This window comes from Dysidea avara, chromosome 5 (assembly GCF_963678975.1).
Source record: "Dysidea avara chromosome 5, odDysAvar1.4, whole genome shotgun sequence".
NCBI lineage: Eukaryota > Metazoa > Porifera > Demospongiae > Dictyoceratida > Dysideidae > Dysidea > Dysidea avara.
The window spans coordinates 10,091,554-10,104,632 of record NC_089276.1 but is presented as its reverse complement, the minus strand read 5'-3'; the positions used below and the strand labels follow the sequence as shown (position 1 = coordinate 10,104,632).

The following is a 13,079-nucleotide window of genomic DNA, read 5'->3' as shown; positions in this document are numbered from 1 at the left end:
TGATTGTGTGCATGCAAATCACAAGTGAACTGATGCACTCCACTTGGGTGACTCAGCTCAATTGTGGGACACTGTAAGCATGCTTCACAAGTGTATTCATATTGGGCCATACAAATTTCAGCCATGGATAGCCTTCCTAAGAATAACAATGGGATGTTACTGAGGCGCATCGACACAAGTACGCAGAAAGCTTCAATTGTGAGGTGCACAATTAAGTACAGAAAGCTGAGATGCAAATTCATAATGACATTTCAAGTACTTACTACACTCATGAGTATGTTCACAATGCTAATGGTAAAGTCCATTAAGCACCAAGCCCTGTGCTATCTATGACATCATGCCGGGTGTCCATTTTCAATCAAAACAGCAATATTAACTAGCCTGTGACCTTCTTCATCCAAGAACAATGAACTGTCTCTTTATATTATTTACAAAACTAAAACTCACAATCATGCAATCCCATAAAGTGGATAAAGCAGAGAAGAGAACAAGTAAATATTAAACATACTACTCCTAGGATTAGTTTTGATATACCACCTGTTTCATTGTTAATGCATCCCCGGGTACTGCTATTAGTGCTATATGGCATTTATACATCTTCTCTTTCCTTTGAAGTGAGGTACGGAAGTGGTACACTACATGCATATGCACACACACACACACGCACCCACACGCACACACACACACACACACACACACACACACACACTTTGCCCATAGTACAGAGTACAACGACAGCATAGTCCTACAAATGGCCAGTAGCCCAAAACAGATATATATGACACTTGCAGACTGGCTAGGCAAAATGCAATAAAACACACACATACGTGTATCACACTTTTATAAATTGTTCCCATAACACCAATACACACCTTCTCCTTGGATAAGTGAATGAGGTGGTCATTGATGGTGTGACATAGTTTCAGTTTTAAGTCACCCTGTGCCTTATAACCCAGCAAGCAATCCAAACACTAAAAAGAAGAAACACCATATTATGATGACCACAAGTACACACTAATACCTCCAGTAAGATTTCTTCACGTGAAGTTGTCCGGCCATCACTCACGTATGACACAATCCTCCCACACAACTTAAGACACAGCCTGTAACATATTACATGTTCATAGTATAGAATGTCTAGAACAGTTACTAATGATAATAATGGAAAATTCTCTAGTATAACAATCACTACGTTATTGAGGCCACAAGATGTCACATTACATGTAAAAACATTGTTCAACAAACTGTAGAGAGCATGCCCAGAATTAGGTGCAGGTTTAAGCTTCAAAAACAGAAGAAAATGTTGGACAAAGAAATGAACTAACATGACTCCACATACAACAGATCACATGATCACACCTACTTACCTGTAGTCCACATCAACAGAGTGAAATGTGTAGAGTAGTTTATCAGCCAGAGAGGACAGGTCAGGATGGAGTAAAGAAATTATCTACAATAATATTTTAAAAGACTCATACGTGTGTACAGCACAGAAACACTTCAGAATCATTTTCACTAACTTGTTCAAAGTCACTGGCAGGGATGGGATTAATGCACACCACACACATGTGGTCCTCCAGTACCTCAAGCAAATTAGTCTTCAAAGATAGCACACCAGATGGCCTAGCAAACACAGGCTCTTGAACCACATACAGTCACTAACTAAATCACGCATACCGTTTTGTACAGATCAGTTTAAAAGCGTTTGCTGCACACAGTGGTTGGGTATAGCCAGGTAGTAACAGATGACAATGTTTAACAAGTGGTAGCAGGAGGGAAACCTAAGAATATTGATATAACAGTAGAAAGTATAACGGATCTAATCAGGTCACCGTGAAACCTCATTCAACAGACACCTATTCAAAAGACCACCTCTTTATAGTAACCAGATTTCAAACACAGCAAAGGCAAAAAAAGACTATAATCAAAATATCATACAAGCACTTAGTAGACTCCTACATGAGTAAGCATGTTGTAATTGTACATGTATGTGTTCACATGGAAATGGGACTAATTCTGTAATAAGAGAGTCAACACGTGGTCTTTACATACTGCATGATACTGGATCATGTGTACATCACATGTGACACACATGCGTCACTAAACGTGCTTGGTAACTAAATGTACTTGGTAACTAAATGTACTTGGTAACTAAATGTACTTGGTAACTAAATGTACTTGGTAACACATGCATACCATCTGACTACAGAGGTCATTACTATATTTGTTGGTCCTGTTGGTGACCCTATTGATGAGGTTTCAGTTTCACCATAGGTAACTAACTAACCTTATACCCCTTTCATATGGTCACTTTAAACCAGGTTGAATCCACATTCAACCCAGGTTAATGCGGATCCACATTCAACCAGGTTGAACCCAGGGTTGAACCTCAAAGTCATAACCAAGTGAGTTCAACCCTACAAAGCAGTCAAGTTGACTTGGGTCGAACTCAGTTTATGGCTGCAAAAGCGAGTTGCGGTTTTTGATGAATACATAAAGTGCTTAGAAGACAGTTATCACTCAACGAATACCATCATGTAATGATTGCTTGTGAACAGAAACTGGGTTGAACCAACTTTTGGATGGCCATATGAAAAGGGTGTTAGTATCACCAGATGTACTGAATACGTTAGTACAAGTACTACATACAGTATCCATTTACAAACATGTGTACATATTACTCACCACATCAGCTGTCGCTTGGTCAAGATCCTCCAACACCAACCACCAGCCTTCAAGTACAGCCTATCGACAAATATTACAATGTCCACAATATACTCTACCATATTCCACAAAACAGCATACATGAATTGGACTGATTTACTGATAATTAGCAGAGTTACTCACAACCAATGGCATAACCAGACTTTCACCATGCCTGGGCACTGGGCAGGAAAGCCATTCAACCATACACCCTACAACACACACACACAGACACACACACACAGACACAGACACAGACACACACACACACACAGACACACACACACACAGACACACACACACACAGACACACACAGACACACACACACACAGACACACAGACACACAGACACACACACACACACACACACACACACTCCCATCTTCATATGGACATCAGTACAGCATTTTTTAAAATGTGTATACATCACTACAAACACTATACCTACACTACTGTATGCAAGATGACTAATGTACTGTAACCTTACTCAAGTGAACGCTGGCTAGCTATTGGCCTTCTTATTCCTTACATACATCTCTGTGTCTTAACGCCAGACTAGGAAGAAACCTGAATTAAAGCACAAGATGCTTTTAGTGTTGTATCATGTGATGACTATACCCTGCCAGTGCCACTAGAGTTGTCAGCCTAGAACAAAAAAGCTGACTCCATACCATTTGAACTATCACTAAGCAGTATCTATGGCAGGCGGGGCTAGGTTAGTGCCACAAATATCAAGGCTAGCTACCTTGCCTCTATTCTCTTACCCAAGTTTTGACCACACTGATAGCTACACAAATTAATCCAAATATTAATTGTCCATCCCACTGTATACTGGAAGAGTTAATGCCAATCCTTGTCCTTCACTCCTTGTCACAATGCTGCGCGGTTTTTGCAATCACACGATCTCGCTTCTGTTTAATGCCTCCTTTGTACACAATTGAGTTACTCATAAGAAAAATCCCTTGGATAACCCCATCCCTGTCCATCGACAAAAAACATTGGCAAAAAAACACAGTTAGCATTATGTAAGTTATGCTATCTAATGGAGTAGCAGCTAGCCCACGTCTAATTGCTCTGGGTGGCTGATGGTGGGGCAAAGTAGTCTGACGCCAGAACAATGCCCTGGCTTGCCCGGGGTTTGGCTACGCCACTGCTCACAACATGACAGTACATCGTGGTAAAGAGTTTTTTTCTTTTTTTACTGAAAATTTAAATCCCAGCAGTTTTGTCAACTAGCGGCAAGTTTAAGTCATTTGAATCATTTCTCTACCACTGTAATACCAAGAGTTAGGTAATACTAAACATGACACAATGACTAAGAACAAACCAAAGGTTATCAGGTCCCAGAGGCTGAAAGGAACACTCATCACTACCAATAAAACACAACTACAGTACACTAGTCAGATTAGCAGCAAAATAACACATCATGTGCTTGTGTTTAAAGAAACATACTTGTATGGACATTTTACAGCTAGTGCCTACATTAGAGCTGCATCCTGATTATTATTATTATTATTATTATTATTATTATTGTATAATGTACAAACCTCAATCACGAGTATAATGTGCCTGATTAGTTAACAAACTAAACGTTAATAAACTTAATAAATTACACGTAACTATAATAGTAAAGATTTAAAAGTAACGACATTATCAGTTTCCACGAGGTGATCAGGTAGGTGATTCCATAGTCTAATTGCTCTAGGGAAGAATGATTGCATGTAGGAATCAATTCTTGAGGGTAAATGTAGGTATTTCCTGCTACTACTACGGACTGATTCATGGGTGTACAACATGCACCCTATTCTGGACATTTTTAACCCTTTATTACCGAAGTTTTTTTTATAAAACCGCAAGTGTGAAAACTTTTATGGCTTGTGTGAAATGTGGGCGATACGAGTGGACCCCACCCATTAATTAACCCATCAAGCTATATACCGTTTGATAGCCAACTCTCTCTTCTACCAACACAGCTAGAATACTTACAGATCACACACACAACTCACGCGCTATGAAGCGAAGAAAGCGTATCTTCTCCGTATCGCCATGGCATTGAAAGATGGGCGCCGCCATCTTACTAATCAACGCGATGACATCACACTATTTATTTTTAGAATCCTTATCACGTGGGGAATGGAGTAACTCCAACTAAAGCCTCCTAGTAGCAGGGAGAAGGCGAACATGGAGTTTTAAACAGGTATTATTGTTTTGTATACGCTATTTTATATTGCCAAGTGCCATAACTTGCCCATGCTTCTTCCTATCGCCGAACGGTAAACTTCATTAAAAACGCCCGGTCCTTCTGAGCAGTTTGGTAGCAATTTCAGCTTCGTAGCCCCTAGGAAAAAGGAGTTATGGCTCCGTTTATAAAGGGCACTCGTTATGGCAATATATTAGCCATTCGATAATAAAGGGTTAAAGTGTCCCTGTTAGAGAGAGGCCATGACTTCAGGAGACTAAATATAGTGGGACTATGGACAACTATCCCAGGATACATTGCTCCTCCTTAACCACTGGCCAGACAGCAAGGAATCAAGTCACCACCTGGACTGGGATTTTTTACTATACTCCACAAAGTTTAAAAATCATGCTGTTTTCCTGCAGGTCCCTTGTGAGATAGAAAGTTATAAACAACAAAACAGCCCTGAAAATCAATCAAGGTGTCTACTGGTATTGCTTTTAGAATATTTTCAGCATCCATAAACCCAGAACCATTATAAACCCATTAGTGTATAATAATGTACTTACATATCAAAACTGACCTTTGTGGTGACCAACACACAGTAAGACAATCACTTGAAACATTTCCTGTGATTGTCTATCACAATATTTATTGTATATATCACAATTGCTTTGGTGTGCACATTGTGGCTAAATGAATTGTTTCACTATTAGTTTACACAACACAATACACACATAAAGGATATTGGTTTATGTGCAATACAACCAAATATGTACCACTATAATAATATTGGTTAGGGTGGGTTCTATTATTGGTGTACTACATGTGTAAAATCTCCTTGACAAACATCCATTATAAGGAAAAAATTTTGGTACCAACAGGTCTGGCTTGAAAAAGAAACACCTTTATTGCAGCAAAAAATGAACCAAGTCATGGAGAGATGTCCACTGTGTGGGGCCAGAATAATGTCGTGAAGTAACTACATTTTTTTCATTATAACAGCTTACAGAAAGAACAATATATTCACCTATTTACTCACCCTAGTAAGGACTCCTGGTCTCCACTCAAACTCTCCCGGTACACCAGTACATTGGTAAGTACCAACCAACATCTGTAAGCAAGAAATGTACTAGAGTTATCAATAATTTGTACACATGTGTGCTCATTACAGTGTGCGATGCACAGTATATGATATACACTACGAAAATGCGAGCGTGCGCATGCGCCCACACACACACTCACACACAAGCCCACACACACACTCACACACACACACACTCACTCACTCACACACACACACACACACACACACACACACACACACGCACGCACACACCTTAGCATCAGTGTGCTCCCCCAAATACAATGTCACAACACAAGGTTTATTGTCATCCTCTTGTAATGCAGCCATAGTGTGGATCACAGTGCTCTTACCACACCCTGCCTCTCCCTCCACCAACACAACACCATCAACCTTTACAGCTTTCCTCAGCCTGTCTACAGCACCTAACAAGCTTGGAACCAGTGCCACCTGAGTGAAAATGACCAACATGATTACAAAAATTACAGTGGCTTCCTCCTCCACCCAGAAAAAAGGACACTCTGAAATGTGGGCTCATTGATAATCAGGAAACTAGTCCATGGTCCATTTGTATTACCTTAAACCCTCAGATCTGAACAACTCCATAATAAGGACGCTACAGCATGGTCCTGAGAGGGAATTCCACTGTAATCAATGTGTTGGCTTTAGTGATATGATTGACAGAATGAAACAGTACAAATGCACACATCACAAATAAAGTACTAATTATATAACCAAGTACTAAGAATAATACGAAACGCGGTTAAAATTACGTCATAAATAAATAAATAAATAAATAATTAATAATTAATGTTTGAGAAAACTACGAGGCCTAGAGACATGAACTAACCGGGGATAGATTCGCCTATGAATGAAGGCACAAACGTATAATCGTCGCTCCTGTTTGTGCTGATGACTTGACCATACGTGTAATTCTATATAACGCCCAGTACCACACCCTTGCTTAATTACTTACATATTGCGCGAAGAAGATTAGTGATGCCCGTGCAGGAGAGCCAGAAGCCACTTGGTAAACAAGAAGATTACAAGTAAGTTTTTATGTTTGTAACATCTCAAGTCTCCATGCCAGCTGCCAGTGGATTCATTCACGTAAATAAACAATACAAGAAAACATTAAACTGACATATGCCACTAAAGCTCTTTACAATAAGCTTACAGTTACATATAAAATACAAGTGAACAATTTTGTCTTGTGCAGCTGGCATGGCGAACTTTCTTTGTGTTGGTGTCAGGCAATTCAATACGTGCTTAATCTTTTTTGCCTTCACCTGGCGTAGCTACTAGGCTCTAGTTGCTTGGCTGTCTTCCTTTATCTGGTTCATCTGGCTTGCATACGCCTACAGCATTGTGTAGCTATCTCCTGCAAGTTGTGTATGCATAACTATAGTGTGTCACCCATCACTGTGCCATTGCTACATCACTGATGAACCTTACTTAGCTCTAGTTGATGTTGATATGCATTGCTGTATATTGGCTAATAATTTTTATCTGCATGGTGATGTTGCCTATAATGTATTGCTGCATACAATACTGCAATAATGTATAGTTCTCTCCTGTATGTTTTGTATACATATACTTTGTACACATCACTGTGCCATTTATACCACACCAATGATGTACTGGCACATAGCTACTGGTGGCCATTAGTTACGATGCCACTATTGTGTTATATCTGTCACTACTGTGACATATTGAGTTGATTTGGGGATAATGCATTCACCACCTAATAGCTTCACGTTGGTGTATGTACTTGGTTGTATGTGACGCGGTCCTAGTAATAATAATAATAATAATAATAAAATATTGGTGACATTGGTAAAGAGAAGATTGCCGGTTGTAACACTGCAAAGTATTTAAGTGAAACATTTGAGTCGTACTGCAGTGAAAACAAAATTGGATTAGAACAGAAGTAGTTTAGCAAAACAATTGCATTCTTCAGCGATGGCAGCACTATGACTTGATGCCGTAAGAGAAATAGCAATGCAGGTGGGGATGAAAAACTAATAATTAAGTTTCTCATCAACCTCTATTCAAAATACAAAAAACCAATGTTGGTGGACAGATTTCATTTTATTTCTAATAAATTTATTACACAGGTCATGTGACTCATAAATGCAATGTTTTTAGTCTGCTACAGCTATGTAGTTGCTAACTTTAAACTTTTCTTTCGTTAAATTCAGTGGTGTAGTAAAGCACCTGACAAATTGAGCCTCTCTATTTACTATTATTATTATTATTGTTAGGACCGGATCACATACAACCAAGTACATACACCAATGCGACAAACCCCTGGTGAGGCTACACACGACAAGGTGGTTGAAAGTACGATCAACATGTGATCCCAAATCAAGCCAATATGTAACAATAGTGACAGATATAACACAATAGCACTACCGTAATTAGAGGCCACCAGTGTATAGCTCTCTCCTGTATGTTTTGTATACATATACACTGTGTACACATCACTGTGCCATTGCCACACCACTGATGTACCTGCACTTAGCAACATTACTGTAGCATTGTATGTAGCAATACATTATTGGCAATGGAAATTATTCAGCTACAGCTGTGTGGTGAAGGATGATGCATACAAAACGTAAACCCTCAACTTTTTGCTATTTATATGCTGACTGTGCTGGCCTTCACCACCTTGTCGTGCATAGCCTCATTTCTTGATTGAGTCATCTTCAGAGGCTTCTCACACTTACAATGTAAAAAAAGTTGAGGGTTTACGTTTTGTATGCATCATCCTTCACCATACAGCTGTAGCTGAATAATTTCCATTGCCAATAATGTATTGCTACATATAATACTAGAGTAATGTTGCTAAGTGCAGGTACATCAGTGGTGTGGCAATGGCACAGTGATGTGTACACAGTATATATGTATACAAAACATACAGGAGAGAGCTATACACTGGTGGCCTCTAATTACGATAGTGCTATTGTGTTATATCTGTCACTATTGTTACATATTGGCTTGATTTGGGATCACACGTTGATCGTACTTTCAACCACCTTGTTGTGTGTAGCCTCACCAGGGGTTTGTCGCATTGGTGTATGTATTTTAATTTTAGGTCACAGTGGTTGCTAATCTTCTCCTTGCCATCTGGTATGGGTGTGATGCCTGGCTTAATCAGTCTTGTCCACTGGCAACACTTTCAAAAACAAGTAATCAGTAGTTTGTTCATCTACATTACTGTTTGAATCTGCCTGGTTGATTTAGTGGGCGTCATATGCTAGCTGTTTTGATCGACGTTAAATAGAATTTTCATACCGTTTCTATCACCTCCATGAAAACACCCACCCATTATACGATTGTCTCTTCGTTCAACATAGATTCTTCCCGGTGAATGCGAAGCCTTAGGCCTTGCAGTTTTCCCAAACATTATTTATTAATTATTTATTTATTCATTATTTATTTATTATTACATAATTTTAACCGCATTTCTTATTATCTTTAGTACTTGGTTGTATAATTACTGGGCAGGCACTGTTTACTGATTTTGTCAAGAGGGAAGAAAATTACAAGGGGGAGGAAGAATTTACAAGGGGGAACATATAAAGGATATTTTGGAATTTTAAGCCTATGTTTGCTGTAAAAAAACAGAGGTTTTTTTTTCTTTCACAGATAGAAATGTTAGTCTGAGAGTCAGATCTGTTGGGACCAAAAATTTTAAAATCTTTATGGAGGTATTTTCTATTGTGTCCTTAACTTGTCCATTGTATACAATCAATTGGAACACCACTACAAAGTCTTCAAAAAAAAAAAAGCTTGCAGAGTCATGCAATCCTCCAACACCTGATTAAACATTAACATTTACAGTGGAACCCTTTTTAACACCCCTGAATACTGGACAACCTCTTTATAAAGGACATCCATCTAGGTCCCAAATCAACAGATATTAGAAACTTGTACACCCCCTCAACTATAAGGACACCTAGGTTGGTCACACATCATCAAACATCTCGTGATCTCAAACAAAAGTTCAACCCATTCAACCCCGACACCTCAGTATCGATATAAAGTATTCTAATACGAGGAATGATATCGATATATTATGGTTTCCAGAGTCCTTCTTTCAGCTGCCCAACACTTTGTGTGGTTTTTATAACCAAAACACTACATTATGCATACTTCTCGTGATTGTGACAAATGACTTCATAAGAACAACGCATGTTTCAGGTGCCATGTTTTATTGGGTAATCATATGTAGTGGTACGTCATAGGGGACCAACCTCCTCTGCTTCTTTGCAAAGGAATCCCCCCAATGGCATAAAGGGGTTCCACTATATATATATATCAAAAAATGCAAGTATATGATCAACATAATTCTCATTACCTAGATACAGGGTTTTGCATGTCAGCTGTCAGGTATACTACAAAAAAAACTCATGAATTTGAAAGCCCACATCAAAAAGTGATATGTGAATCCTGTACCACCAAATACTATCTTAACAAAAATATTTCCTAAAAAATACAGCAACGTGCTTCAAATATAAGAAATATCAGTACCTTGTAACCAGACGGCAGGGTAATACAGGATGCTGTCATCTTTATATAGTCATCATAGCAGCATAATCAGCTAAAAGACACACACCACGGGCTGTAATGCAAAAACAGCAGTAGTTCTGTAGTGTTAAAATTCATTGGCAAGATGAAACGGACTGTTCATCTACAAAATGCCTTAGGGAATGAAACTTTTAGCACCCTAAGCATTACCTAGGCCCCACGATCGACCTAGGCTTTTAATTACTAGATTTTGCGAAGGGTTTTACTTTAACACTTGCCTAAGGAGATTAACAACCTGTAACAACCTGAAAAAACGATACATCAAATATTACGAATACACATCTCACCAAATCAAACGTTTAGAACCTACCTAAAGCTCACGGGGCACCAGAAAATACAAGAACTGAAGAAACTCCTGTACGAATGTATTAGAGTCAAGTAGCCACGTGGAAACTCACTTAACGGTACTGCACACCTCCGTAAATTTAAATTATTTCGTTCCCTTGGAGACCAAACAATGGCGGAGTTTGTCAGAAACTGGACCAAGCGGCAGAAAATTGTTGACACAGTGTTTGAAGTTTGTAGAGAGGCGGCAGAAAGAAGAAAGTTAGAATATGACTCGGCAGTAAAAATCCAGGCTTGGTTCAGAGGCTTGCGTGTCAGAGCGTATTACAGAATACTGAACAATGCGGCTGTAACCATTCAGAAGAACTTCAGAGGATATTTGGCAAGAAAAGTGTACAGAGTAACAGTTAAAGAATGTTTGGGGAAAATGCGAGTGGATTTTTATCACAAAAATGCAGCTTGCATTCAGAGATTCTGGAGGGGACACTATGTAAGGAAATACGTTCACAATTACTACGCACTAAAGGCATACCTGGAAGGATTGGCTCTTAAAAATGAGGCTATCTTGGGACAGCTTAAAACATATGAAGAACAAACTAGAGAAGAGGAAAAGGCTAGGATGCAAAAACTTGCAAAACTTAATTTTGAAAGAGAAGCTTGTCAGAAGCATTACATGATGAGCACAGAATCAATGGCCGGAGTATTTAAGCCACTACATACAGCTTCCCCTCATCCACTGGAGACTGCAATGGGTCGTTTAAGAATTGATGTTCAAGCCCTGAAAAGAAAACAGCATCATAAAAAGATTAACGCTATCCAATGTCTACACGATGGAGAAATCTATTCCAGTGCCACCAGTGTGAGCACCAAAGATCCACAAAGACTGATAGCATTAGGCGAGAGCTGTATATCACCAGCATTGGTATTAGCTGCTACTGCAAATGGGACAAGTAATGGTCAGTCATCATACAATATACTCCCGCCAATACCAACAAAAGTACAAGGTCCTTTTAAGAAACCAGAGGAAGTTATACGACAAAAGTTTAAGCCTTTACAGCCAACTCTCCGTGTTACTACTTCATATGAATCTGTTGAAATTGCCAGGGCCGAGATCAAGGCAAAAGAATGGAGACAAAGAATTCACGATAACAAGTTTTTACCATTTTCAAAGCAATTCTATTCAAGCCAGCCAGGCGTCAATTCTTCATTACCTTTTAATAGGCCAGCATATGGGAGCAGACATTTTAGAGAAACTGATGCCTTCAAGAACATTTCTAAAGTGGATTTCAATACCAATATACCATCTATTCCAATCTTTGAAAAACTAAATTCCACCTACTGATGAAGGTTTGATATTACTATATAGTGCAGGCGACATGTTAATGTTGTGTACACATTAATGCAGTGGTATATGTCGGTGACAATACGTGTATAAAAATATGCAGCATGAATTCACGAAAAGAATTCTATTTGATTGTCCTGTGTTTGCATACGTTTCACTACAACGGTGTGGTGCATGCTTTTTGTACTCTGAAAACACAGCTTAGAACTACAGACCTATTTGATAGGTTGTTGACGTCAAAGTTTATGATTCAGATGTCAGGTTAACTGTTACCTTGAAAATTTGATAGCACCCAGCTACAACATAGTAATTGTCAAATCAGGTTAGCTACCTGTATAATAAGTCCAGTCCATTACATAACTTTGCCACAAAGTTGTATAGCAAATATTTAGCCAGTACAACTATACTCCTGGTGTACTTCTGCTAAACACTTGCATGTATGTGCTAAATGTTCAAAATCACTTTTGTTGACCATCATAGCAGTATGTGTATCCTACTAAAGTGTTGTAATAAATAAGGACATAAAAAGTCACACACATATTCACAAATAGTCCTTTGCTAACACACACTATAAATGTTCAAAGTTAAGACCTTTGTGCCACTACAAAAGCTTGGCCTGTTGTATCATTGTTGATATTCCTTCCTGCAACTGGCTTCTCTTTGCATTCAATGAAACGTACAACAAAGCCTGCCTTTTCTAATGATGCCTTGGAACTTTCAACAGACAGAGCAAACCCAGTCAAGTACTTGGTCTCATTAAGCATGTACCAAGAACACCCTAAACTAAGACACATCACTAGGAAGCCCTGTGGCAGAAGCATGTCATGAATCTTTCCTAAAGCAACTACAAAATTTTCAAGCGAGCCAACAGTGCATTCCAAACAAAAATTAC

At 38.9% G+C, this 13,079-nt stretch overlaps 2 protein-coding genes across 5 annotated transcripts in view; one reads left to right on the top strand and one right to left on the bottom strand.

Annotated features, from left to right (window-relative positions):
* Window positions 1-10,964, bottom strand: part of LOC136255428 (midasin-like) — a 116,463-nt gene extending 105,499 nt beyond the window's left edge. For all 4 annotated transcript variants that reach the window (XR_010700893.1, XM_066048188.1, XM_066048190.1 and 1 more), the window contains exons 1-10: window positions 10,871-10,964; window positions 10,504-10,573; window positions 6,223-6,417; window positions 5,926-5,997; window positions 2,686-2,745; window positions 1,678-1,781; window positions 1,521-1,623; window positions 1,368-1,450; window positions 1,022-1,103; window positions 873-971 (exon numbers count right to left, since the gene is read on the bottom strand). Coding sequence is in view for 3 of the 4 variants with exons in the window: in XM_066048188.1 (XP_065904260.1) it covers window positions 873-971; window positions 1,022-1,103; window positions 1,368-1,450; window positions 1,521-1,623; window positions 1,678-1,781; window positions 2,686-2,745; window positions 5,926-5,997; window positions 6,223-6,417; window positions 10,504-10,542 (837 nt within the window). In the remaining variant the exon portion in view is untranslated. The remainder of the gene's footprint in view (window positions 1-872; window positions 972-1,021; window positions 1,104-1,367; window positions 1,451-1,520; window positions 1,624-1,677; window positions 1,782-2,685; window positions 2,746-5,925; window positions 5,998-6,222; window positions 6,418-10,503; window positions 10,574-10,870) is intronic.
* A 25-nt stretch (window positions 10,965-10,989) lies between these two features.
* Window positions 10,990-12,309, top strand: LOC136255427 (spermatogenesis-associated protein 17-like). Its single transcript, XM_066048186.1, has one exon. It carries the CDS (start codon window positions 11,018-11,020, stop codon window positions 12,185-12,187), a length of 1,170 nt encoding a protein of 389 aa, XP_065904258.1. The 5' UTR covers window positions 10,990-11,017; the 3' UTR covers window positions 12,188-12,309.
* Window positions 12,310-13,079: the final 770 nt, after the last annotated feature.